Source organism: Silurus aristotelis (assembly GCF_946808225.1).
Source record: "Silurus aristotelis genome assembly, chromosome: 5".
Lineage (NCBI taxonomy): Eukaryota > Metazoa > Chordata > Actinopteri > Siluriformes > Siluridae > Silurus > Silurus aristotelis.
This window is the reverse complement of record NC_139578.1, coordinates 25,018,606-25,046,473: the sequence shown is the minus strand read 5'-3', so window position 1 is coordinate 25,046,473 and position 27,868 is coordinate 25,018,606. Positions and strand designations below refer to the sequence as shown.

Below are 27,868 nucleotides of genomic sequence, written 5' to 3'. Positions count from 1 at the left end.
TTTATTTATTTATTTATTTATTTTCTTATAATTAATAAATTATTACAATTAACTTTTCTATAAAATACACTTAAAAACATGGGTCAGATAATAATCTTATCTAATCTTTCTTGGTTGTTAGCTGGCTAAGATATTCACTACACTATTACTAATTCATTGCTAAATTGATTGATTGACTGAATAAATGATTGAATATGTGAATAAATAAATGGATGAATTGAAGGATGTATGGATGTATGAATAAATGAGTTGAGCAATACTATTAGATTTCCAAAACATATTGGATGGTTTGGGTATTTTAAGCAGCATAGTCAACAATCCAATGTAACTGATGATTAATAAACCAATCTGATTTTAATTTATGATTCCAGATAAAATAATTGTTTATATTTTAATATGAATATTTTCTTGCTCTTGCTTAATAAAATCAATTCAGCCAGATTAACAAGTGGGATGACAACTACTATGAAGCTGTAAATAACAAAACAGGTTAGATTTTTGTAAAATAAAGAGCTTTATTAGAAGAATTGGTGAAATGTAAAACAATTGCTGCATTTAAAAATATAAATCTGTTTTTCTTCTTTTTTTTTTAAAATACAGATCATATATTATAAATACTGCTACTAAATACTAAATACTCATACAATGAGCGAAAAATAGACAAATATTGCAAGATATTTTTGCTTCCACAACTCTTCTTTATCTTCCTCTCCTTCAACCGTCTTCATTGCAGTAGCATTCTATGAGTTTAGGTTCCTTCTGCCAGGAAAAAAGAGAAAAAGTTGATGAAGTTTTAAAATAGTTAGTCCACATTTATGAAAACCAAGCTAAATAAAATGTATGTCCTATCAATTCACATTAAATAAAGTGTTATTAAAGGACTTATAAGTATTAGTGCAACATTCTTGTGTTTAGATTAGAATAATATCACAGAAAAACATACCTTTTAATGATCATTTGAACCCATTTTTCATTTGGGTTGAGGCACAACATAATTTCCTTCCGGAATTTCACTGTAGCACTGCAAAAGACATACATTTAGTTTAAACATCTGTAAGTCTAGGCCTAAATCAGATTGACCTTTTGCTATATATAAGAAAAAAAAAAAAAAATTTTTATTATAATTTAATTTATACCTACATTACTTCTGTATCTTTGCAGTGAGCACCAGGTGGAAAAATCTCCAGCTTCATAATTCTATGAACAGAGATTTCCTTGGACACTGTTTCTGTACACCGGCACCTGTGTTGTGGCGGTGGAAGTCCTGCTAAAGCAGAGAAAAATTATTAAGACAGTGCTCAGCTTTTCTGATGAACATGTAAGTAAAAGTAAATAATCAAGAAATTGTGCCTACCTTTTGTCAGTGCCAAGAGAGCACACATAAAAAAAGTGAGTGCTAGAACTGAGGTGTTCATTTTTAACTTTAAATAAAATAAAGAAAGGAGACCACTTTTGCTTGAGGAGTCCTTATCTAAGAAGCAAAGCTTAAGGCCCTTTTATAGCTCTTATAAACAAGGGATTGTGACATCACTGCTCTTCTAGTGAAATGGTTTTTTTTTTCCTCTCTATTTCCAAGCAAGCTTTTTCTCTTTTTTTTTTGGATTCCATTGAACACAATGTGTAAAACTTTTTCAAAAAAGATATAGGACTAAAACAATACTGCTTACATGCTGCAGGATCGTTACATTACCCTTATATCTTGTTCTAAATATTTTTTTTTTTTACATATTTATTTAAAAAGTCTTAACTTTTTTTAGAATAGTATATGTATAGTAAAATGTAGCTCACTAGTTGGACATTAACTGTCTTATCCAACTTTAAATAAAGTTTAATTGAATAATATTTTTCCCTTCAATTTTAGAAATCATATTAAAGTTTGTGATGGTCATTATTTTTAGTTCCATCATGATTTAGGTATACTGTTCAGTGGTTCTAAGCCATTGTAGTGGACAGTTGACATTAATTAAAGTCCGAATACATCCTCCAAGTCCCTTACTTGCTTAGTAATGTCATAAATCTTTAGACTGTATATGTGGAACTATTCCCGGCGCCACAGAGTAGTCTCCAATCGAAGAGAATCCGATCCAAATGAAGGGCATCAATAAATTGAATTGTATTGTATTTTTAATATTTTATTTAATAAAAACTATTTACTATGATAACATTTAATTTTCCTGTATAGCTGTATTCCTGTACACTATTGTTTTCTATAGGCCAAATTCACCCCTCTTCTCTGTTCTGAAAATTGCACAAATAGTAAAAGGATAGTAAAAGGAAAACTAATTCTAAGAGCTGGCACTGCTCTGTGAGAGCTGAGGTCAGCTCTGATGTCACACTCTAATGCCTTCAAGGGCTGGCACTTACTATTAGAGAATTTCTTCTTAAATTACCTTGATCTGGAGAAACAGGTACTTCTGTTTGGTCTTGACTTGTTAGTGTGGGTGGAAATCTGACAAATGTACCAAATGTTTTAGGTTGTAACCAGTCTACTTAACAAAGATGTTCATTCAGAGTACTGTATTGGTTTGAACTGATATAGATGGATTTTATAAGAGAATCAGCAAGATGATGTATAGATTTATTTGTATAGATGATTTGGGGATTTAACATTACTGAAAATTAGTCATTGTACACCAACAAGGCAAGTCTTGGTGTCTAATTACGTGATCACTAAGTGTGCAGTGAAAATGAACAAAAATGTATTTATAGGTGCGAAAAAAAACTGGGTTAATACATTTAATGTAAAAAAAATAGACTATGTAATAATAATAACTATCATTTGACATCTCAAACCATATGAAAATTTTACTTTAGTTCCTAGTGCCTAGTGTGTTTTAGTTGGAAAAATAATGTTTTAACATATAAAGCCTTTTCCTGACCTTTAAAATTTAGAATTAAGATAAATAGGATTTCTATATTGTGTGCACATTAACATAAACTATGAGTCACAAAGTGCTGGGAAAGATTAGGAGCACTGCCTACTTCTGTTATCAGACTCAGGACATCGCAAACCAAACACACAAGTTCATTGAGAATTGCTGGGAAGTGGATGTATTTGAAAGTAAAATACCATGTAAAATGTCCTTTGATGAGTAGCGTGGAATGGAGGAATAGGTCTGAAAGGTTAGTAAACATAATGCTTCAAAAGTGAGAAAAAGAAACTTGACCAGGCCCAAAAAAAAAGATCAGTAAAAAAATTGTGCTTTTGTGATTTGTGCATTTATTAATCTTGTGCATTAAAAAAATCAACTAAATATTGACATTAACAAAATATATTAGAGTGAGAGTAATGGTTTTTGACTTCTCTAGTGCTTTTAACATTATCCAACCTGCGCTTCTGAGGGATAAGATTGTGTACATGGGAGTGGACCATCATCTCTCTAACTGTATATTAGACTACCTCACAGACCGACCACAGTATGCGAGGACTCACGACTGTGAGTCTGACATGGTTGTCTGCAACACTGCAGCCCTGCAGGGAATGGTTCTATCTCTGTTACTCTTCACCGTCTACACCGCAGATTTTATGTTCAGCTCAGCAACCTGTCATCTGCAGAAGTTCTCCAATGACTCTGCCATCGTCGGTCTGATCACGGATCATGATGACAGGGAGTACAAAGAACTAATCCAGAACTTTGTGGACTGGTGCCAACGGAGCTGCCTGCAGACACGTGGGGAAAACCTAAGAACCGTTTAAAAACGTGCAATATTACCTATGTGCAATATGTCCGATAGCATAACTACTTACTTGTGGTCTCTTTTTTTTTCTTTTTGTATTTATACATTGTGTTGTGTATATATTGTATACTGTATAATGTCTCTATTCTTTTATATATTAGCACAATTATTTTCTTTGCTGCTGTAACAGAGAAATTTCCCCACTGTGGGACGAATAAAGGAATATATTATCTTATATTTTTTTACAACCTTACTTAAATGTAAAAATGCAAAAGAGATATGATAAACATTTAGACATCTTGGACATTTACTCATAGGCTTTGATGGTCTTACCAGTGAAAAGCATAAAAAAGTTGGCTAAAGAAACTGAAACCTACTTCAATTACTAAATCAGACTAAGCTCTAGTCTGAACTTGCCATACTTTTTCACACCTACATATACAGCATAACAGGCAACTGCTTGATATTAAAGTGAAGCAAATCTCTGTTCATTGTAGTTTCACAATAAAAAGAAACATGGGGGCAGCTCCAAAGAATAAGGGTGAAATATTCCATCATTTTTTTTTTTTATTGTGTATGGGTATTAACCCCTGCTTTGCCCTGTAGATGCAGATCAAAATAAATTTTGATTACAATGTTTTAACAGTTGCACTATTATTCCTGGGATAACATTTTTAATTCTCCCGACACTGTTTAGTCCTCATTTTGCATTTTAGTCAACTAAGACTGGTTATAAATGTTTGTATCTAATTGTATTTCGTTTTCAACCTAGCAGGGAGCTGCAACTATGCCCTCATTTAAATGTGATGAGGTAGTCTGGGTAAGCCTGGCAGTCATGAAAAACCACGAACATGCTGGGATTCTGCATGTTGTCGACCACACTGTCAAATCTGTCATTAGGATCCTGTGATGAGCGAGGAGGCGGAACAATCATGTCACGTTGTCCCTGTGTGTAATGACCAGTTAGGACAAGTGTCACAAACATGAGCTGGGTCCCATCTGTTGCAGGTACAGAGTATGTGGGATTGGCCGAATAACTGGCATTTAAAGCAAAGTATGTCCCGAGTCCATACATTGTTGCTGAAAAGTAAAATCAAGCAAACTCCTTAATCATATTCATTTTGTGAAATGAAATTCATTTAGATTAACTTCAGTGTATAACATTCATTTAACCCTTACCGTTCTGTCCTGCAAATCTGCGGTTAAAGTTACTGTGCATTATAGAATCACAGGCATCGGCTGTGGTCCCGTGATATAGCACTTTCTCTCTTGCCCCAATGACCCTGTTCTTATTCTCCAACTCTTTCTTACGAACTTCATATGCCCGACGAAGGTGCATATTTTGAATGCGCTCGATCTGTGAAAAAAAAAGACCCACTGCTTACTTATGGTTTAAAATTTGTAATGTGTCAACACCCTCTATTCTCTCTTTCTCTTTATGTAATGTTTTAGCAACTACTTTCCTATTTGTTTAGTCCTTAACATTCAGTCTTTCCCACTAACCTTTACAACTGCTTTTGCAACTGTTCTCTTGAAGTCATTTTTCACTTTTTTGTACTCAGCAGAGCTGGGGTGCAGTTTAACCACCTTTTTAACATCCCCTGCATTCATACTGTCCCAGTAAAGTGGAAGATTGAAATCTAAGACCCAAGAAATAAACCAATATAAGTACATTTGATCAGACAGAGGAAGTTCATTCTTCTTTGATGCAATAATTGAAAAAAATGTTTTTGCACCTGGCAAGTTCTCCAATCGTTTGAGTTTTGTCACAGCATTTGACCCCTTTGCTTTTGCCTCCATGATTGTAAGATTTACTGTCCATTTTTGTGCTTGTGCATCCAGTATCCCTCCACCAACAATATTGTTTTCCAGCTGATGATGAGCCTCTTTGGGCAACCTTTCCCAGATTCCTCTTGATCCCAAAATACACCAGCTGACATGTGAAAAAACTATGTCCTGCTCTTTCTCTCTCATCTACAATGACAAAATTGTGCGTGTTTAAACAGTAATCAGAACCTTCCATACATGACATAGACAAAATATTACTTCCTTGTCAAATAAATAGAGCCACTAATAGAGGAAATACATTTTATTACATTCAAACCTACTACTTACCTGCCTGAGAAGAGCTCCTTTTATCAGTTGTGTGAATTCATTTACCCCTTTTGTCAGTCCATGAACTTCCAACCCATCAGGGCCTTGTTGGCTTATCTGAATACCCAGACGTCTCACATTATTAATAAGATTATCCACCTCAGCTGGACTGAAGTGTTTAAGTTCCTCTTGTGAAACAACATGAGAAGAGCAATGGCTTTTATATGCTTGAGGAAGCTCTCGACAGGCCTTTGAGACATTATCATCAGTTAAACCCACTACAAGAAAGTCAGCACTGTCATGCTGGTATGGAAGAGATGGAACAAGAGAGCTCAAACTTAGGCTCAAAGAAGATGTAGATGCTCTGTGAGGTCTGTACAGCAAAGGTGCTGGAATGACAAAAGAAAGACAACAATCAGACAAAGGCAGTAAATGATTTACAGTGCTAAGTACACAGACATGATTACTCTCAATAATTGTAATCTTATACAGTAAAAATTTAGTTAATAATAGAGTTCTATTAACAGGGATGTTTTTCTCACCTGTCCGCTGGTTAAATTGGCCAAAGATCTGCTGTGCCATTGCTTTGAACTCCAAAAAAACATGGATTTTCATCAGAACAATGTGAATTCTTTGAACACTATTGAAGTTAGCTTGTATTGTAGCATCTTTCACACCCTGCAGAATAGCCTGGGCAACCAGACGGGCATTCAATCCTCCTTTACCTACACCGTTCACAGTGGTTAGTTATTTAAGAATCTCCTACCAAGAGATATAATTTATACTTGTCTCTGCAATAGTGTTTTATATATATATATATATATATATATATACACAGTGGAACCCGGTTATGTCGATGTCCTAGGGGGTCGCCAAAAAGCATCGAGGTAACCGATGATCGAGATAAAGGAAAATCAAAATGGCGGCAATATATTAACGTGCTTCAAATTTCTTTATGTACATGATGTGCGCTAATAAATGAGAATGTGCATGCACGTGTTTTTGGAGTTTTTTTACACAACAGCGTTGCCGCGATTTGTTTGATGGAGGCATGTTATAAAAATACATACAGTACATGTTTATCTGTCAGGAATCCACCTGCCACGCCCCCTTCAGCCCCCTTCAGCGTGTCAGGTGTTTTCTCGGCCACTTTCTCTGAAGCTCCCGGCTTCAATCGCGCACATATGGTGCTCGTTTATCATCATCACCAGCTCCTTAAACTTCCACACTCTCACTGTCCGTTATTGTTGGTATATGTTGGTTCACGGCGGTTGTTGTTATCGTTAATGCGTATCCCGGTACGTGTCTTCCCACCGGCACTCTCTCAACGGCTGCTTTTTTCTTCCCAAAGCGCATCGCGGATCTCCCCCCCCCGCCCCCCGATCCTGCCGGTGTTGATTCTATGCTTTTGCTCATCCCACGTTCGGCGCCGCCAAGCGCGGCTTTCGCCTCCCGTTCATCGCATAACATTTAACAACAAAAGGCATATGTGCACTAACTAACAGCAGAGATTCACCAGTATACAATACAACACCTGTAGCAGCTGTAAGGTTTGATTTTTCCGCCACTTTCGCGAGTTCTTCTGCGGCTGCACCGAGATAACCGACGTTAAATGGCAAATTTTTCCCCCCTTGTGCTCGAGATATCAGGGTTCGGCGACAAACCTAACCGATAAAAAATGCTTAGACAAAGCGAGACTTCAAAAACGTCGACTTAATAGGGTTGTCGAGGTAACCGAGGGCGAGATAACCGGGTTCCACTGTGTGTGTATATATATATATATATATATATACATACCCACAAATACTGACCAGCACAAATAGCAGGAATGGCCACTGATCCGTAGCCACTTTGTTCACATTTGAGGAGAATGTCTCGTGCCAGTTTTTTAATAACTTCTGAATCCTTTGCTCCACACACATGCATAATCACTTTGCAGGGGAATTCTCCAGGCTGAGTAGTACAGATTTCTCCTTTGTTTACCTGCACTATAGTAAGGAGGAAAGTATGTGAAGGGGGGCAGAATCTTCACTCTTGTCATTATGCACTTGTTCAAGTTCAAATATTACTCAACATACTCGGGTGTGCTGGTCATTCTTGTGTTGTGAATTTACTCACTTTGGTAAAAATGTAGCTCTATTTGATGAAAGACACATACCAACAACTCCTAAAGTATTAAAGTAATAAAGTAATTTAATTTTACAGACTAATAACTGTTAAAAACAGCAAAGCCTCTGACAGAAGTTCATAAATATAGCACTACATTAATAGTGACGAAAAGTACTAGAGCATGAAGATCAACTCTGGCAGTGACACCTGCACTCACTGTATCTACTGCCAAGTATATGCTTATTAAGCTGCTGGAGTAATGTGCATCCCTGGATTTTTACTGAGAGTGTATACTTATTAGCTATCCCTAGCTTATTTGCTTTATAACTTAATTTATGCTCCCCAAAAAGACACAACATTAAAACATTTAGTGGAAAATTCTATCTCTGTAAGAACTTAAGCTCAGCATTTAAAAACATCATTCTTTTTAAGCTTGTTTGTTCATTATTCTGAGAATTAATAAAACACTCTTGATTGATTTGCCTAAAAATCTCAGGTTGAGTAATCACACTTCAATCACACTTCATACATTCCTTGTTTATACAGGCTGCCGTTACACAGCAGATATACAATTTCCTGAGATAAGATAGGATTTCAGCATGAAACTAAGCATGAAGTGACATACGTCACTATCTTCCTTGCTGTAAATAAAGACAATGGAATATCTTAACATGTCTTAACTTTACTTTAGAAAATAATATCACCCACACAGTGGGCACTAAATGTAGACCTTTTTTTTTTTACCACATAACTGCTGCTGTAATCATAAAGACTGGCCTGTGCTCATTCCCTCTTTTTTTACAAAATTCCCTTAATAAAATTTTTTTCACCACACTTGCTACTGTTTTTCTTTACAATATACAGTTGTACAAATGTAATGATCTGCTGTCAGTCAGAAAATTCCTCTAAATATAATAGGAATCTAATCTTACAGTAGAAACTGTGTATGATAATTGTTGGGCATAATTTGGCCTGCCCTGCTTGCCTTTTCCATTTAAAATATTGGTAAGGATTGTAAAAATCTTGTAGATTGGTCCAGCCATAGGCAGCTTTAAACTCCAACAATATTTAATACTAGGGTTTGGTTGTTCTTGTTTTTACCTCTGTTTATTGCAGCCCTGACTTGTGGTCCAGCAATAGTCAAAATGTCATTGCATACATCTGAAAAACAGACCTTTCATAAGTCAGCAAAGATCCCAGCCTTTCACAAAAAGATACGTAACAAAATGGAAAAATGTTTAGGATAAAAAAAAAAATGCACCTGTCTGTAAGTCAGTAAAATCTGTGGTGTTTACGATGACGTCAGTAGTCTCATTGCTGATGTCTCCAAATATGATATGAAGCTGACATGTGGACACTGGGATGGTGACATCGTCAATTTCAGAGCTTAGAGACTGAAAGGCGGCTGGAAGAGTCAATGAAATATATTTAAAAATAGTTCAATAATTGTATTCAAACGTAAGATTTATAGGTAATACAATGGTTAAAAATACACTTACCCTGTCCTGTGTGATCCACCATTATTGCATTTAAGCCAGTATTGACTGCCCAGTAGATCTAATAGTGAGTTTTTAAAAAGTCATTGTTTTGACTTTAGTGACACCTTGTGGAATTTCTTAGCAAGTTCTTTCTCTGTTTATTTTGTCTACCCAGTTTAAGATATTATACATAGGCTGCACAGAATTAAGGTAATGTCTACAATGTATCACTTGGGTTACACAAATTTAACCTAAATAATTAAGAACAATGTCAGAGAAGTGCGATTTTCTGCTGAAAATTACATTTATTTATAGTGACCTGTACATGTCATTTTATAAAGGGTTAAAATGAAAGATTATAATTAGAGATAATAAGTCCATAGTATAAGTTTCTTAATTTTCTGTTTTACTATTTTTTGGAAATGTTTAAACTTGTGGACAACTAATTTCTTTATGTCTATCTTTTTGTGTCAGAGAAAGAACAGGAAGACAAATGTGTGTGAAAGTATGTTTTCCTTTGAAATCTTACAAATGACACTTTTATAATAATCATAATAATAATAATAATATAAACAAAATATATGTTGCGTGTATAAAATGCACAAATGATAATCTCTTACCTCTTCAGAATCTGGGTAATTAGGCATTATTACAATTCTTATGGCCCTTAGAGAACCAGTGGATTGTGACAGGCTAAATGTCCTAATCTCTCCTGTGAGAATGTCAACTGAATTTTTTATAGGTACAGCCAGTGCCACTTCTGGTCCAATTACTGGAAAAGCGACTAAGCTGCATGCGTGCAGTTCACAAAGTGCCAGAGCTCGTTTAAGTCCACTGCGTAATGCCTATAAAAATATTTAATTACAAAAGTGTCATATGTAGTGTCTTAAAGCCACACAAATTACAAAAGTTTATTTTTTAATTAAAAATTTTTCTGACCTTTTCACTATTGTGCGTGTTTCCAGTCCAAGCTGCACACTCAATAAAGAAAACCTTGTCACACCCTAATGGAGTCCCGTCAACCTCCAGCACATCTCCAGGTGTAATTCTACATCTTCCTTTGGTAGCATCAAAATTACTCTGAAAGTGCTGACCTCCTTTATCTAGCAAGGATTTCCCAACAATAGTTGATTTCAGGTTTGTATTCAACATGGGGGCAACAAGTATATCAGCCTGTCCCAAAAGAAATTATCTCAATTATACAAGTATTTTAATTAATTTTAACAACCAGATGGCATTTTCTGTTAGGTTTGCAGTAATAGGTTATTAGTTTTTACCTGCTGATTTTCAAGACCTCCAAATATAATTTCCAGGGCCACAGGGTGAACGGAAGGTGACACATAAGTAGGTAAAGTAGGGAAACTGGTAAAGACTGTGTTTCCAGCTGTTGCAGTACTGGTTTGGACATTGTTTTGGGGGAATATCAGAACTTGACATGAACTCTGCAATAATGCTTGTGTTTTTAAACCTTCCTCTTGAAAGAACTGCAGGACTCCAGGACCATCCACTGAAATCTTTCTCATAATTAGCTGGCAAAATGATGACTGCAGTTTATTCTTCATGTCAGCTACTTTACACCGAGGTCCTGAGATTTGGACACATGCATGAGGGGAAGATTTTGGCATTAGATTTACATCGGTTGCTGTCACATGTAGCAGTGACAGAAGTTCAGAAAATTTATCCACTAGTTCTACTGAAGGTATAGACACAGAGTCGCTGTATTCCATGTAGTTTTGCTTATACTCCTGTATAATGTTTTTTAATTTATTGACTTCATTGCTGTAGCCCACCAGTTCCACTTTCATTCCAGAGTCAGACAGTGACCCTGACTTGTAGCTAAGTTCCACTTTAGGAGATCCTCGATTAGCCTGCTGTAATGCAGGACTCAAAGCATTCTTCAAATTATCTATTGCTGGTGACACAGATTCAGCTTGCTCCAGCAGCACTGTCTCCACACACAGGCCTCTCTGTATTGCATTTGCTGCTTCCTGAAGTGCTCCTGTGGACAAACTCAGCAGAACCAAATCCAAGCTGGAGCCTGTGTCATCAAACAAAACCTCACTGCAGAGGTTCTGCCGAAACCGTGTCTGAAAGACCTGAATAGCACCACTAGATGACAAAAATGCTTTGAGAGGATGCGGCAGTGAAATTCTTTTCTCTTGAATATGATTAAGCATCTCTTGAAGCTTTGTTGCTGCTGAATTGATTTGTTCTTCTGGACCCTTTAGGACAAGACAGCCAGGATGCTCCTGTCTAATTTGAATTATTGAAAATTTTGACTTTATCTCCTGCTCATACTTTTCTTTCACAAGTGCATAACGTGTCTCAGACACGTGGCATTCTTTGCGAGCTTGCTGCCTCATCAGCAAATTATCTATAACTTTCACAAATTTGTCTACTTCCTTTTTTTCACCAACAATCACATATAAACCACTTTCCTCATAAATTCCAAGGTTTTGTGGGAACAAGCAAGAGTTTTTTTGTAGAATCTCCAACCTAACAGGGTCCACCTCGAAACGGATAATATAACGATCTTGTAGTTCTGAGAACACAATATCCACCTTTGCTTCCCATTTCTGCTGGACATCAGTTTGACCTGTTTGGACTGTTTGGACTGCATCCCTCACTACCACTACTGTTTCAGTGACGATGTCCAACTGAAAGGTACTTAGCAATGAGGAGAGTTTATCTTCCAAATCTGACTTTGCTATTGAATTGTCTTTCAGATAGCGCAGTAAATATGGATCGAGTTTAAGTACTTTCTGCATAAGTGTATTCCCTGAGGCCTGTAAAATAAACACATAATAAATTAAGTAACTATATCGCTTTACTATGACCTTTTTGCCCATACTCTAAAAATAAGTTTCATTATATATTTATATACATTTTCAGAAAATTCATTTGGCATTGCCTATAAATCAGAGTAGGGATTTATTTGCTTGGTTTACCGTATGCATGTTAAGTGAGGCAGCATCTGGTGGATCAGATGTGGAATGTGGCAGAAGCTGTTTTTCTTCTTGAGTGTCATGTTGTTTTATCAGGATATGTACATTTTTTCGTCCAGTGAGATTGATTGTATGTTCAGGTTTACTTAATACTCTGTCTTGTGCTGTAATAATGATAATAATAATAATAATAATAATAATAATAATAATAATAATAATAATAATAATAATAATAATAATAATAATGATCACATTTTACAATATTTTTCTTGCATATGTCACATCATCAAATTATAGTGACTGATTTTCATGTTCACTGACCTTTTTTTTCAGAAAAGCTTATCTTATAGGTGTTGTCTCCCACTTTTTCCACTTCTCCACACTCTCCTCCTCCAGACTGCCTCCTGATTGTAAAATAATTTCTAATCTTCTTTATGTCCCCATCAGAGAGGATGTTTGCCTCAAAAAACACAGGATGCTGATAGCCTGACATATTGAATAAAACTTACGATAACTTCTACCGCTTAAATATTTCTCACACAAAGCAGGAAGAAAAAGTAGCACAGCAGCGGTGATTACTTTCACTTTCAGTCTCTTATTTTTGTTGTTTTCTCTTCCTCCCCCGCCGGTGGCTGTGAGTGGCTACATCCTGTACTGTAATGAGACACTTTGGAAAATAACTTGTAAAAAGCTAATGTTGGAATTAATTGCGGCTGTTGTGAATGCCCATACAGTCAGTATATTTTTAAATACACTTTGAAACAAAAAAAAAAGCTAACAATGGATCAGTTATTCCAGGGGTTTTCAACCGGTGGTCCGCGGCCCCCCGGTGGTCCGCGGCGGCATTGCATGTGGTTGGCCTACATAATTTCACTATTAAAATCACTTTTTTTTCCATAATTTATTTTTCCAAACATTTCCAGAATATTTGCACATTAGTGGGAAAACTTAATTTATTGAAAATATCTAAAATATTCAAACTGACACAGGATAGGCTAGCTTTGCACCTATCAGGCCTATGCTTTGCTAACGTTGTGTTTTGCGTCATATACATACACATTCATCTTGCGCGCGAAATAGACCAGCATCTCGGAGTTAAGAAAACACATTATTCAGGTTTTATTGAATAGACGCTTAATAGTTTTGGTGAATTGAAATTTGGAGTGGAGCTGTTAGCTAACGTTTCTAACTAAGGTGAGGTTTGCTAGTCAGCACCAGCATGGATCGCTTTTTAGTAAGGAAAGTGACAGATGTCAGGACAGATGGACAGGCTTCTGCTGCATGCTCTGCAGACAAAGCTACAACTTCGGAGGAAACAGGTAAATGTAGTGGGAAACGAAAAAAAAAATACAGTGAAGATTATGTTAAATATGGATTTACAGTAACGACTGACAAAACAGGAGAGGAGGTACCACTGTGTTTCGTATGTTCAATGGTGCTTTCAAATGAAACGATGAAACCGTCGAAACTTTCTCGTCATATGGTGACACATCACAGCTTCCTGAAGGCCAAGCCTATTGAGTGTATGCAACAGATGTTGCGTGATTTCAAAGGACAGCAGACGCTCATTAGAAAGAGTGCAAAAGTCAGTGAAAATGCACAGAGAGCCTCATATCTGGTGGCTCTCAGAGTTGCACAATGTAAAAAGCCACATACAATTGCAGAGCAGCTGATTTTGCCAGCAGCTATAGACATAAAAACCATGATGAACGAAGAATGTGCTAATAAATTAAAAACTATTCCTTTGTCAGTGTCAGATAGCACAGTCGGACGTTGAATTGAGGAAATGGCAAATGATGTGAAAGAGCAGTTGATAGAGAAACTTCGATCAGTTCAAGGATTTTCCATTCAATTAGACGAGATGACATATAACAAATGATGCGCAACTTTTGGCATTTGTGCGATATGAGGATAATGGTGAAATGTGCGAGGAATTTCTCTTTTGCAAACCGCTGCCAGGGTGAACTACAGGTGCCGAGATCTTTTCTTAGCCATTGATGACTTTTTCAAAGAACACAATATTTCATGGCAGAAGTGTGTGGCGCTATGTAGTGATGGTGCCAGAGCTATGAGTGGCAGCCAGACTGGATTGATTGGGCACGTAAAGAAAGTAGCACCGGCGATAATTTGGACACATTGCATGATTCATAGAGAAGCTCTGGCCGCCAAAGATCTCAGTATTGAGTTCAGCGAGGTATTTGATGCTGTTGTTAAAACTGTAAACCTGATAAAACGAAAAGCATTAAATACACGTCTGTTTGCATCCCTATGTCAAGGCTTCAGAAGTGAACACATCTCTCTCCTTTACCATTCAGAGGTGAGATGGATAGAACGAGTGGAGAGTGGTAACATGGCTATGTTCCCTTCAGTTGAGGAATATTCTGACATTAAAGACATTGTGTGTGAGCATTTGAGGAAGCTTGTGGTTCAATTCCAAAAGTACTTCAATGATTCTGATGAGTGGTGCTGTGACAGCAAATGGATCCTGCTCCCATTCAGTGATGATGCAGCAGCAGGGTCAAGCTTAATTACTGTAGAAGAGGATCAGCTCATAGAGATGTCCACAGACTCTGTAAGGAGGCATATGTATGATACACAACCCCTTATGAAGTTCTGGATAAGTTGCCAGACAGAATTTCCAGAGCTTACAGTAAAAGCATTGAGGTGTATTTTACCCTTTCCAACTACATACCTTTGTGAGAGCGGTTTTCCACACTGGCATATCTAAAGAACAAGTACAGGGCAAGGCTAGAACCAGAGAATGATATTAGGCTGTCACTATGTACCACTATATCACCACGAATAGACAGACTGTGTGGAAGTCACCACGCCCAGAAATCCCACTAACAGGTAAGGAGTCTCATGTATTATTTGGGATTGATAGTAGGGGAATGGTGACACAGCACATGTCTGAGTACTTTGAGTACTAGGGTTTATTTATTCCACATTTTCTCAACCCAAAGTCCAGAAATTATCTATTTTGCATGTTTGTTGTAATGTTTCCCCTTCCCACATCACATTAGATTCCTATAATCAGGTAATCAACAGCTCCTTTGAGTTAAATGAGGTGATAATCAGAGCAGGACAACCAATAACCCTGGGTAGGTAAGGATTGTAGCCATGTATTTAGTTTATAGTAAGTGAGTGAACGCCCACTTAAATAAGGACAATTAAGAGACTTTGAGATAATTACTTTAAGATAAAAGTTAAATTATAGGATAACATCCACTGAATAAAGGTAAAAAATAAAAAAATCTTACCCTCTACAATGATGTGGACAATGATATCATCATACCAGGATTTGTCATTAATTAGACATTTATATTCTCCTTCATCAGAGACTCTGAGAGCTGAGAGTTTGAGTTAAGTGTGTTGCCTTTCTGTAGCTCATCTTTAAACAGTGATGTTCTTCCTCTGTAGGACTGATCCTGTATTTTTTTTATTCTGTCTTTATGATCCTTATATAAATGCACTAATTATTCACTTTTCTCCAGTCTCATCCACTCCACTGTCATTTCCACAGCACTGGTGTTGGGTTTGATAAAACATGGCAGAACAGAGCAGAGCAGAACAGAGCAGCTGCTGGACCAACCATGTGCAATTCCTCTGTGTTGTCAGGAAAGTAACAAATGTTTATCTAAATATATACGGTATATCTTTATATTCTATATTTTGACTGGTACACCTAAATAAATAAATCTATGTATTTGTTTATATTTTAGATAAGTCAATGTGCAGCTTGTATAGCAGTATAGATTTATAGTCCTCTGAAAATAAAATATAGCCATTATTGTCTAAATAGTTGGCAACAAAAGTGAGTACACCGGAAGTGTATCATGTAAAGCCACATGTCTCATTCATGTTTACATTTTAAACTAGTTGTTTTCTTTAAATACCATCGCACATATTTAATCTGTAATCAGTCATTCCACCAGTTTAAATTGAGAGAAGTAGTCAATGGTTAATGGTTAACCATTTGTTAATGGTTGTGTGCACCACACTGAACATGAATCAGAGAAAGTGAAGAAGAGAGTTATTTGGGGAGGTCAGAAAGAACTGGAGTGGGCTCTGGCTTCTTTCATTTAGAATCTCTAGTGTTAAAAGTCTTTAAGTTTACTTATATGTTAATTAATCCTTTGTGCCTATTTCCCCAAATGCAATAAAATATACTGTAAAAATTCTTTGGGTTTGTAGATTTCATGAAATTTAAAATGTCAAATTTTGTTAAATGTATTATATTTTTTGTAAGGATGTAGCTGTTCCTATTGAACAATTGAAATAGTAAAACAGCATGTACCTCTAATAAATAAATATTACATATAAAATATTTATAAAATATAAAATGTATAAAAACTCCAAACTTCAAGAATGATTTTTAAAATGTTCATTATACATGTAAAAACATGTGCCAAATCAAACATGCGGATGATCCGCTGTGGCGACCCCTAATGGGAGAAGCCGAAAGAAAGAAAGACAGTAATCTCTATAGGACTGTAGCCAAGCTCCCTGGATGCAGCTGAAAAAAGAAAATATACCCCAAATCAAATAGAAAGCTTGTATGAATGGTAGACAAATTGCTAGGGGAACAATATACTAAAGTAGCCTAATAGCCTAAAGCCTCATTACATCTAAGGGAGTTTTTCCTTGTCACTGTCGCCACTCATCAGGCTTGCTCATCAGGGACAAATGCACACCATTCACCTTGACTGTTGATTTCTATAAAGCTGCTTTGAGACAATGTCTGTTGTGAAAAGCGCTATACAAATAAACTTGACTTGACTTGACTTAAAGTCAGATTAACAAATTTGTGTTATTGCCTGATGTTTTTCTTTGACCTGCATTTACATCTCTAAGACTTTATATAAACAGAGCTCTGGCTTTTTAAAATTATCTAACATGTTACATGAAAATATAGAAACATCTGAAGGTTGAATAGAAATGGAATGCACCTAACCTATTTGAAGCTTAATTTTTTTTTACTTTAAACTGAAAACAAACAAACAAAAGAATTATGTTTAGTGGGGATATTTTTTTGCAGATTTTTAAGGAAAACGAATTTACATATATTTTCTAATAAAACTAAATGAGAAAGTAAACAGGTCTGTATACTTGATTCTGCCTGCCTTTGGTACTGAAGCACTGTTGGAATGTAAGGTATCTCATCATGCAAACTTGAGTGGAAGTTCTCACACTATGAAGGGGACTTAATAAATGTTGTTTATTCAGACACAACTGACAGAGTTTTTATTTTATTTAATTTTACTAAACACTACTGCTATTGAGCTGAACATGTTATCCAGCTCTGAGACATCAAACACACCACCCTTTACCAATGCAGTTAAACAGCTTCTCTTCCTGAAACCAAGATTAATCCTGCGTGTTTACAAGAGGACTAGAAATCAGTTCTCTCAATAGCAGCTTTTATACTCCATTAAACCTACAAAAGAAAATACAGAGAGATAGGGGAGCTCTTTTTTCATACCTCACTGAGATTCCATGAAACTGTAGAGAATCAGGAGATTCACACAAATAAACATTATCCCTGAAAGACAGTTAATAATTATTGCTTTTTTTCCCAAAATAAACACATTCATTGTTTAAAAATAATCTAAATACTCATCAGTTTGAAGATGAATATTTTTTAATATGATCTTTCTAAAAGTAAACGTGTTTTGTACCAAATATTGTTTTTCCAGTTGCTGTACTTTCATTTTGGTTTATTTGTGAGACACCTTATTTCTTAGCAAATATGATAAGAAGTGAGGTGATGTCTTTAAAGCTCCTATAATGACAAGTTGTGAAAGGCTGAAGTTGTATTATACTAAAATTATAATTTTATATGTATAAGTACTAAATACTACAGTTTATAAAGGAAAAAATCCCACTCTGAGCGACTTGCATGTTATTTTGATAATTTTCAGTTGTGTCAAGGTGTATTTTGTCATGATATTTCAAGGTTGTTTGTAGTCCTGCAATACACACAAAGTTATTCGACTGGTTGTTCTAAGATGTTGTGTCAGTAAGATTGTAGCTCTTATTTCATCTCTACTTAGTGATGCAGTAGAGCTTTAGTCTCTCCAGCTCCAGACTGCTATAACACTGCATTCAGCACACTCCCATGTGAATCAAAGTACCTTTTGCACTGGAAACTGATGGGCTACAGAACAACTTTATGAAATTAAATCATGTATTAGAAAATAATATATATAACCCTAAAATAAAAATAATTATGTTAAGTGCATTTCTACAATCTTGGCTCAATATTTTCTTTTGCCGACTACTTTAACAGCGAGGGCTCAGGTAAAGCAGTTAATAACAGCAACAGAGAATAGAAGTAAAAATCTAATGAAATCTAGCACAGTAATATTGCGTGAGAGCTCGTTGACTGTTGGCAGGTGACAGATTTTAAAGAATGGCCTTATTTTGCTATGTTTAACACTTCACTTTACAAATATATACACACACACACACACACACACACACACACACACACACACACACACACACACTGTCATGATGATGACAGTTGCAGGTTGGGATTCTATATTTTAGCAGAAGCAAAAAAATCCCAAAACACAGATCAGAATCAGAGTCAGGAAACAGGCTGGAGTGATGTGTAGCTACAACTCCCTCAACACAGTACATTAATTTTGCTATTGACAGGTGTGTGACAGAGAATGTACGGTATAACTCCAGTGAAGATTGTATTTACTGTAAATAACTGAGTAAGAGAGTCAAGGTGGATGCAGTCAGAATGAGGGTGAGTATGAGAGTAAGAGAGTTTGTGATTGCTTTTGGGTGCTTAGGGTTTCTGGTGGCCATGTTTGTGGGCCATCTTTTGTGTTACTTGGTTTGGGCAGTGACGATGTAACACACACTCAGGGAACTATTACATGATATGCAATAAATTAACTCAAATAAAGCAAAGAGCTCAAATTATGCCACCACTTGCTAGCACTTACATTGTTTGTTGTGTTTGATGAAAATGCAAAGATGTTTAAAATTTTAAGTTTAAAATTTCAAGTTTCAAGTTTTATTGTCATATGTGTAGATGACAGTGACAGTTTGTATAATATAATCAATATAAAACAGAAAAGAAGAATCTTCTTCTTCTTTCAGCTTCTCCCATTAGGGGTCACCAGAGCGGATCATTAATACCATACCACCCTGTCCTTTACATCTGCCTCTTTCAAACCAACTACCTGCATGTCTCACCACAGTCCTATAAACTTTCCCTTTCACTCTTGCAGATACAGTAAAACCCCGTTGGACGAGCATAATTCGTTCTTGAAAATTGCTTGTAGGTCCATTTGCTCGTACGTTTGAACTGATTTTCCCCATAAGAATGAGTGTAAAAGCGATTTAATCTGTTCCGAGACCTCATTCGATCGCTTATTTCTACACTTAAAAAGTATTTGTAGCCTATTTTAACAAACAAATCTAGGGTACACCACAAATTAGCGTAATGTAAACATAATTTAACACTTACTCATGTGGTAGTGGTTGATTGCGAGTGTAAGACACGCACCACGCTCGTAACATTCTTGGTTTCCATGGTAATTCTATTTACTTTCGTTTTCACAGCACCATCACTGATTTTCTTGGGAGACATTTTTCAGGATTTCTAGTGAAATAAAAATATCAAAGTTACGTTTTTGGTGCACTGAACAACGAGAGCGACCGAGGGATATGTCATCAACTAAGCGACTGATGCTTCGGCTGAAAACTGGGAACCGGCAGCTCGTGAAAAAATTCGAAATTTGCTCGTGAAATAGGGTAAAATTTTGCGAGCGAGTTTGCTCGTATCTCCGTTTGCTCGTACTATAGGTTGCTCATACAACGGGGTTTTACTGTATCCTTCTATCACAAATCACTCATGCTAATCTTCTTTACCCACTCCACCCTGCCTGCACTCTTTTCTTTACTTCTCTAACACACTCTTCATTACTTTGCACTGTTGCACTCTCATTCACACACATCTTAATCCTACTAACTTTCATTCCGCTTTTCTCCAGCACATACCAGGCTCTTCTCAACCTGCTCCCTACTCTCACCACAAATCACAATATCATCTGCAAACATCATAGTCCATGGAGACTTCTGTCTGACCTCGTTCGTCAACCTGTCCATCACCACTGCAAACAAGAAAGGGCTCAGAGCTGATCCTTTATGCAATCTAACCTCCACTATACCCTGCAAACACCTTACAGCCTCCAATCTCCTTCAGGTTGCATCTCCTACATATAAAATAGTTCACCTATGTGCACCTTCCTTCACTCTTATACATCACCCTATGCTCCTCCTTCTTCTTAAAATAAGTATTCACCACTGCCATTTCCATCCTTTTAGCAAAATCTTCCACCATCTACCTACCCATCACCTCCTCATCACCTTTGTTCACTTCACTGTACATGTCCTTTGAAGTCTGCCCCAATCACCAATCTTTCTTTCTTATGTACACACTCCACCACTTCTTCTAACTCAGTCCAGAATTATTCTTTCTCCTTCATCTCACAACCCACTTGTGGAGCATAAGCAGTAATGACATTTATCATCAACGCTTCAACTTCCAGCTTCACGTTCATCACCCTATCAGAAACTCTTTTCACCTCCACTACACTCTTACTGTACTCTTCCTTCAGGATCACCCTACACCATTTCTCTTTCCATCCACACCATGATAGAACAGTTTGAACCCACCTCCAATGTTTCTGGCCTTACTCTCTTTCCACTTGGTCTCCTGAAGACACAACATGTCTACCTTTCTCCTCTCCATCATGTCAGCTAACTCTCTCCCTTTACCAGTCATAGTACCAACATTTAAAGTGCCCACCCTAACCTCCACTCTCCTCCACTTCTCCTTTCCCTGCTGTCTCTCCTTCTCCTCCTTCGGCCAACAGTAGCCCAATTACACTTTTGGCTAACAATACCTGTGGTGGTCGTTGGTAACCCGGGCCCCGACCGATCCAGTATAAAATTTTAGTTTGTGACCTGCATATTTAATTTGGCACATGTTTTATGCTGGATTGATTAGTCACTGCATGTATGTAGAAATGTGATGGGTATAAAACTGTCAGAGGTCAATGTTGTTTTATGAAATGAAAAATTATATCAACTATACAAACAATATAATGTCAGAAGTTACAGAAGCAAGAAATCAAAACCAAGACAAAAGAATGAAAGCATGATCATGAATCGTTAGCCATAAACAGTTTAGTACAGAGACACATTACTTCACAAATATGAAGTGAAAACAAAGGGGCATTTATATACACACACACTTATCAGTGTGGAAGTTGGAACAGCTGCAAAAACACATGAAACCTGTCCCAAAGAAAAGACAGGGCTGGAGACAGACAGGCCATGAACACTACACACACTATACACTAACACACTACCCACACTACTACATGAAGTGAAGGATGGAATCTATGACTTTCAGGATCAAATGTTTTTCTCTCTATTCCCTGAAGAACAGAAACTTGCTCACTCAGGTGTGTTGACTGTGGTTTGGTGGGTCATCTCTTATCCCAGAGATCCCTCATGTTTGTTTTACCTTCTGGTCCTCCTTTTTAGTTATGCTGCCATAGTGAGTCTTGCCGGAGTCCCCAACTGCACAGTGTCCTTAACTTTCAAACAACAATAAGGACACATAATAATCCATATCCTTCTCTTCCTGTCACCCCTCTTTACACTCTCTCTCTCTCTCTTGGTTGAGTAAAACGTGCTCCTGAGGTCCCAGTGACCACTGCTCCTGCCCCTCTTCCCACTTCATCCAGGCCACTCTGTGCCCTCTTGAGTCCGGTTCCTTAAGGTTTCTTCCTTATGCCATCTCGGGGAGTTTTTTTTTGCCACAGTCACCACCAGCTTGCTCATCAGGGACAAAGCTACACTTATAAAGAACATCTGATTCATTTTTATTACCACATTAACTGTGTAAACCTGCTTTGAGACAATGTTAATTGTTAAAAGCTATATACAAATAAAAATGAAATGAATTAAATTGAATAACATTATAACCTTATAACATTATGACCGGTGAGTGAATAATACTGATTATCTCTTTATCATTCATTAGAAGCAGAAAAAATGGGCAAACGTGTAAGTAAACTTGAATAAGTTTGACAAGGGCCAAATTGTGATGGCTGTTCAGAGAATCTACAAAACTTCAGCTTTTGTGGGGTGTTTTCAGTCTGCAGTGGTCAGTAGCTATCAAAATGGTTGCAGGAAGGAACAGTGGTGACTTCCCATCTCTGTACTTAGTCGAGATGAAATAGATAATGCAATGCTGAAGCTGTTGTTGAATCACTTTTTATAGTATTCTAGTCTTGAGGTTCTAATGGCAAAATGTACACATTTGGTTTTTTTTCAGACAAAAGTCAAGATGCTCAACAGAAAAGCCAGTAAATTCAATCTCACTCTAGACATCTATACATTTTTGCTGCATGCTGCATATTTTAGATACAGCTTTGTTCCATCTGATCGTAGTGGGCACTCCAGTCTTCACACACACACACACACACACACACACACACACACACACACACACACACACACACACACACACACACACACACACAGATACTTACATTACACATTTTCACATCTTTTTCACGTCTTATTTTGAGAGTAAAAGCAAAACTGGTTTTAAAATTATACAATACAGAGTAATCTCATGTATCTTTGGGTTTTATACGAAAAGCCAAACAGTTCATGATGGAAGGGGTCATACACACTGGAACATCAGGAGCAAATTCTGTTTTGGCTTATTTTTTTTTCCATGGATGAACTACAGTATTTACAATAATAATATTATTACTGCCAAGGTACAGTAATATGATAACATTATTATATTTATTTACACTTACAGGCATAAACAGAAAATAATGATTTGAAAAAAAAAAAATCCAGACAGACTGGTTAGTAAAGTCCTTCAGATCTGCTGTAAATTTATTTAATCTAATGCCTGATCACAGTCTCAGGTTTTTCATTGTCCACAATTTTTTTCATTATGAGTCCATGAAATCACAGAGCAAGACAAGCACCTCAGAAAAGATGTACAGGCACATCGTAGGACAGAGAGCTGAGCTCAGAACCAAACTCCATGTCAGATTTTGGCGAAATGTTCTAAAATTGGTAATTTAGTAATTTATGATGACTCCTTTAATTCTTCAACAAGATATTTCTCATGTTTTAACAGGCATCTGTAGAACTCTATTTGTAATTTCTCTCCACCTTTTTGAGTAATGTTGAAGAGCTGTCTCTTTTGCTCATACTCTGTTGGAGCGTGTAGAATCATGTCATATTTGTGGTGCCCAATAAACTGAAGCAGTTCATCAGAAATGGGTTTTACTGCCACAATTCTCTCAATGAGCTTGTTGCGGTTTTTCTTCAAAAATTGTACACCTGAGTACAAAAAAGCAGCCCTAAAGTTAGTAATGGAAGCTTAAATGCGCACAGTTTATTATATCAGATAGCATTTTTGTTACGTAATCGAATTTCCACAAATCCATAGTTTTTTAATGTAAAAACAAGTACATTATTTACAGAATATAAAGAGACAATTAAAGATAACGTTTAAAGGCGTTAAAAGTTGAAAAGCATGTTGGAAATCATGATTAAAATAAATGGAGCCCTTGCTTGGTTGATGTTGTGTATGTCTACTAAAGTCTTCCTTCACACCCTCAAACATCAGGATTTTACAAATATACTTTACAAAGGTAGGCCTAAAATAAGCATACAACATTTCTAACAGCTAATTATTTACTAATTTCCTGCTTATTTCCTCATTAATACCTTTCAGCTTTATTGTTCTGGCATTTTCTGGTTTAATCATATAGCCACTGGCATAGCCAGTAATTATCTAGTAATTAAGCATATGTTTACTACAATTTGTACTCTTAGATGACATTACAACTATTTGTATTTTTTTAAGTTTTAAACTAAATACTTCAGACTTAGGTTTCTTCATCTAACTGTAAACCTGCACACTTGTCTTGTGCCTGGAACTAATCAGAAAATTCGAGATGACAGTTTCCAGTTTAGTTTGGAAGACGGGGTGCGATGCAAAGGCTACCTGTGAGAGTGTGTGTGTGTGTGTGTGTGTGTGTGTGTGTGTGTGTGTGTGTGTGTGTGTGTGTGTGTGTGTGTGTGTGTGTGTGTGTGTGTGCGCACAACAGATAGATAAAGAGAGAGATGGAGACAGAGAGATATTGTATTGCTAAAGATATATAGAAGTACTTGAAAGGTATTACTTCCACAGTCTTAATTCATATCATATTATAAAATTAAAAAAAACTATGTATGGGTATCATACCTTCTGCATCTCCTCTGGTCAGTTGGACTAATTCAATAGAATTAGTATCTTTCTGTTCTCTCTTATTTGTAGATTTTCTTTTCTTTCCCTTTTGAGATTTCAGCTCTTGAGTGTCTTTTCTCAGTTGATCTATCTCTCTGTCTTTTTCTTCAAGTTGTTTTTGCAAATCACCAATCTGTCTCTGAAACTCTTTCATCTTTACATGCTCTTCTTGTTTGGACACATGCTCAAGCTGTTCAGTCTTTTTGTGCTGGACAGAGAGATTTGCTGTTTTATTATTTTTATTTGACTTTAAGATTTGTATCTGTTCCTCTTTGGCTCTCAGAATATCCTCTTTTTCTTTCAGCAAACGTTGTAGTTCCCTTATCTCAGCATTTTTTGATTCTATTACATAAATACTGGAATCCACACATTTAGACAGAGCTGTAATTTTGCATTCCATTTTATTCACAAGCTTAGCCAGCTCCTGATGCTGCATTTCAAGGTTTGGTTCCTTTTTTCCCAGAGCACAAAAATGAATGTCCTGCTTATATACAATAAAGTCCTCAATTGATTCAATTAGATTTTTGTTTTGCTTTCCACACATGCATCTTACAAAGTAGTGATATTTACACCTCTTAATTATGGTTTGTTTTCTAGCACTGTGATAAACCACAATTTTTTGTCCATCCACTGAAACGGGTAAAATGTGCTGGGCAACGCTATCACCCAAGATTTCTTTTATTATTTTTTTTGTTGTCTCTGCAGGTTTAGTGTTTGTACCAACAACCAGCATAATAACATGGGGTCCATCCACAAATGACTGCACACTGTCTTTAATGACTGGCCAAAGGGGGGCATTCTTCTGAGAGCTTAAATCTGCAGACCAGCCTGGAACACGAGTCACGGCAATATGTCTGTTGTTTGTTGTGTGTTCCTCCTTTAAGTAATATGTTTTAGATCTATCCATGAATGTGAAGGCTTTCTTCTTAAGAAGAGCATTCCCTACTGTATTCTTCCCAATTCCATGATGTCCCATAATCACAACTGAGATCTTCTCAATAAGAGTTACTGTTTATAAAGAAAACAAAAATAAATTTGTCATTAAAATTAACTCCTGGAAGCTGGAAAATGATGTATGTAATTGTGGAGAATTATGACTACAAGATACATACAGTATCATGTAGTCATAACTGGGGGTAATTTACCTTCATCAGTATCATCTAACAAGGATTGCTGATCATCTCGCTTGGCTGCAGATTAACCAAGACAAAAATAATATAGTAATTTTTATTCCATTTAAAGTCAGCATCTTTTTACATGGAACAAGAATCTATAAAATATGTGATACTCACCTGCTCTACTTTCCATATTTTTACTGAATAACTAAAGGGAGAAAATCCACAAAGCCAAGAAGTCAATTCATAACTTACACTGTAACTAAAGAAGTAAAGACTGCTCTAATCCTTACTGGTACTCATCAGGGTAAACTGATAAATATGTATTGTAAACTTCAGTATTTTCAGTATAAAGCACATTTAATAGTTGGTAAAGTGAGGTTTTCTGTTCAAAGATGTTTGTTTACCAATCTTCAGTGTCAGTGCTTTGCAGAAGTTGAAACGTTTCCAACACAGGTATCAGTTCCTTTTTTACATGTAAATTGCACCAGCTAGACTTTATGCAGTAATTTCAGAACAAGCGTCATGTTTTTCTGTGACTTCAGATTAATGAGATAGTGGAAATGTAATGTATGTAAGGAATGAAGCTTCTCTGTCCAGGACAACTGAGCCTTGCTGGCATCTCCTAACATTTTATATGAACTTTAATTATTTTATATAAATAAAACACTGTCAATTAATAATAAAAACATAAAAATCTTTAGCAAATCTCGATGGTATCAAATATCACATATCCCCTAGTATTAATAATGATTTTTATTTATATAAGTTCTAAAAGCCATAATATAAATTATTATTACATTTAAAATGCGAGTCAAGTGAAATGTAAGATAAATGTTATAAAAAAAATAATAATAATAATAAAAAAGGTAGCCTAGGCCCAATATGTACCAGGTGTTTTGTCTAACAACATCAATAGTCTTCATCAAACAATAAGATTCTAAAGTGAAACTGAAACTAAATTTAACTGGGGTTAAACTTTACTGCGGAGAGTTGGTAGGTTGTCACGTCTGCATGTTTACCACAATAAGAACTTGTTATTTTCCTGTGGGGTGGAGTTGAAATCTGTCTTACACCCACAAGGATTTCATGTTACTTTAAGTTTCTTCCGCTAAAATTTCTTGAGGTCCAGTAAATAAACCCTCCTCACCAGCTGAGGTCCAGACAATTTTATACCTGTTAGTGTTAAAACTGTTTTCACACTATCTCACACACATTCCTTTGTCCGTTCAGTGTCTATAGGATGTTAGTCTGTAAGGTAAACAGAGAGTCTTATCTGGGCTCACAAATCTCTGACTGGAATGTCCTCTTGTCTAAACAGGAAACACTTTAGGTCAGCTTTCTCCCCAATATGTGTGTGCGTGTTCGTGTGTGTGTGTGTGTGGACTGTATCATCCTGTGTATAAATACATGTCTGCCACCTGCAATAAACTGAAGAGAGGAAACATTGCTACATTCTGTGTGCTGTGTATTTCTTCTTCCCTGAATTCAGAAAGGCACTACGGAGCTTCACAGGTTGTATGGAAAATCTCTCCATGAATTAAGTTTCGTTTTGGGCATGATAAAAATCTAACAATACCTAATAACTTTTTTATTTCGTTTTAAAATGCCCAAAAGCATGCTAGCACCCTTCCTTTGCTTAGCCATCTAATATTGCAGTAAAGCAGTAGGTCATTTGCATTCACATTACTTTTGCTAGGAATTCTGAAAGAAGGCAATGCCGATGTGATGAGGATGCCCGAGAAAGATGATTAGTTTCATTACTGTATCCATAAATTCTGCATAATCTTCAGACAGAGTGGAGCACAGAACAGACTGGTGGATAATACAATGATATGAGCAAAGGTTCTGATTATCCTCTCTCATCCTAGTCACTGCTCCATTTTTTTTTCCTATCATGGATGATGCTCCATCAGTTGTAATGGACGTAACATGTTCCAGGCTGATCCTTATAAGCATTAACATCTCTTTTATTGCCAATTACAGGTCTTCTCCTCTAGTGTGTGTTGTAAGTGCTGTAACACCTAAAATGTCCTCAATTAAATCTTTCTTCTCTGCATAGTTAAATCTGATGTATACCACAAGCTGAGC

At 36.4% G+C, this 27,868-nt stretch overlaps 1 protein-coding gene and 2 long non-coding RNA genes across 6 annotated transcripts; all 3 read right to left on the bottom strand.

Annotated features, from left to right (window-relative positions):
• Positions 1–495: 495 nt before the first annotated feature.
• On the bottom strand, positions 496–1,500 carry LOC310726908. 3 transcript variants are annotated; one of them, XR_014533852.1, is made up of 4 exons: positions 1,355–1,500; positions 1,141–1,264; positions 944–1,021; positions 496–759 (listed from the first exon to the last, which is right to left on the bottom strand). It is a non-coding gene; the product is annotated as an uncharacterized lncRNA (long non-coding RNA). The 3 variants fall into 3 exon arrangements; XR_014533853.1 differs by having other exon boundaries at positions 496–756; XR_014533854.1 differs by having other exon boundaries at positions 1,141–1,267; positions 1,355–1,489.
• A 2,644-nt stretch (positions 1,501–4,144) lies between these two features.
• Positions 4,145–13,083, bottom strand: LOC310726762 (protein mono-ADP-ribosyltransferase PARP14-like). The gene is made up of 15 exons (XM_083542618.1): positions 12,626–13,083; positions 12,308–12,468; positions 10,637–12,145; positions 10,299–10,532; positions 9,980–10,204; positions 9,381–9,438; positions 9,143–9,286; positions 8,983–9,042; positions 7,584–7,760; positions 6,315–6,497; positions 5,794–6,161; positions 5,415–5,652; positions 5,182–5,318; positions 4,858–5,035; positions 4,145–4,758 (listed from the first exon to the last, which is right to left on the bottom strand). The coding sequence occupies exons 1-15, from the start codon at positions 12,795–12,797 to the stop codon at positions 4,472–4,474; spliced, it is 4,131 nt and encodes a 1,376-aa protein (XP_083398744.1). The 5' UTR covers positions 12,798–13,083; the 3' UTR covers positions 4,145–4,471.
• A 9,822-nt stretch (positions 13,084–22,905) lies between these two features.
• Positions 22,906–26,117, bottom strand: LOC310726911. Of its 2 annotated transcripts, XR_014533859.1 has the most exons (4): positions 25,955–26,117; positions 25,808–25,852; positions 24,621–25,670; positions 22,906–23,710 (listed from the first exon to the last, which is right to left on the bottom strand). It is a non-coding gene; the product is annotated as an uncharacterized lncRNA (long non-coding RNA). The 2 variants fall into 2 exon arrangements; XR_014533860.1 differs by lacking the exon at positions 25,955–26,117 and having other exon boundaries at positions 25,808–25,930.
• Positions 26,118–27,868: the final 1,751 nt, after the last annotated feature.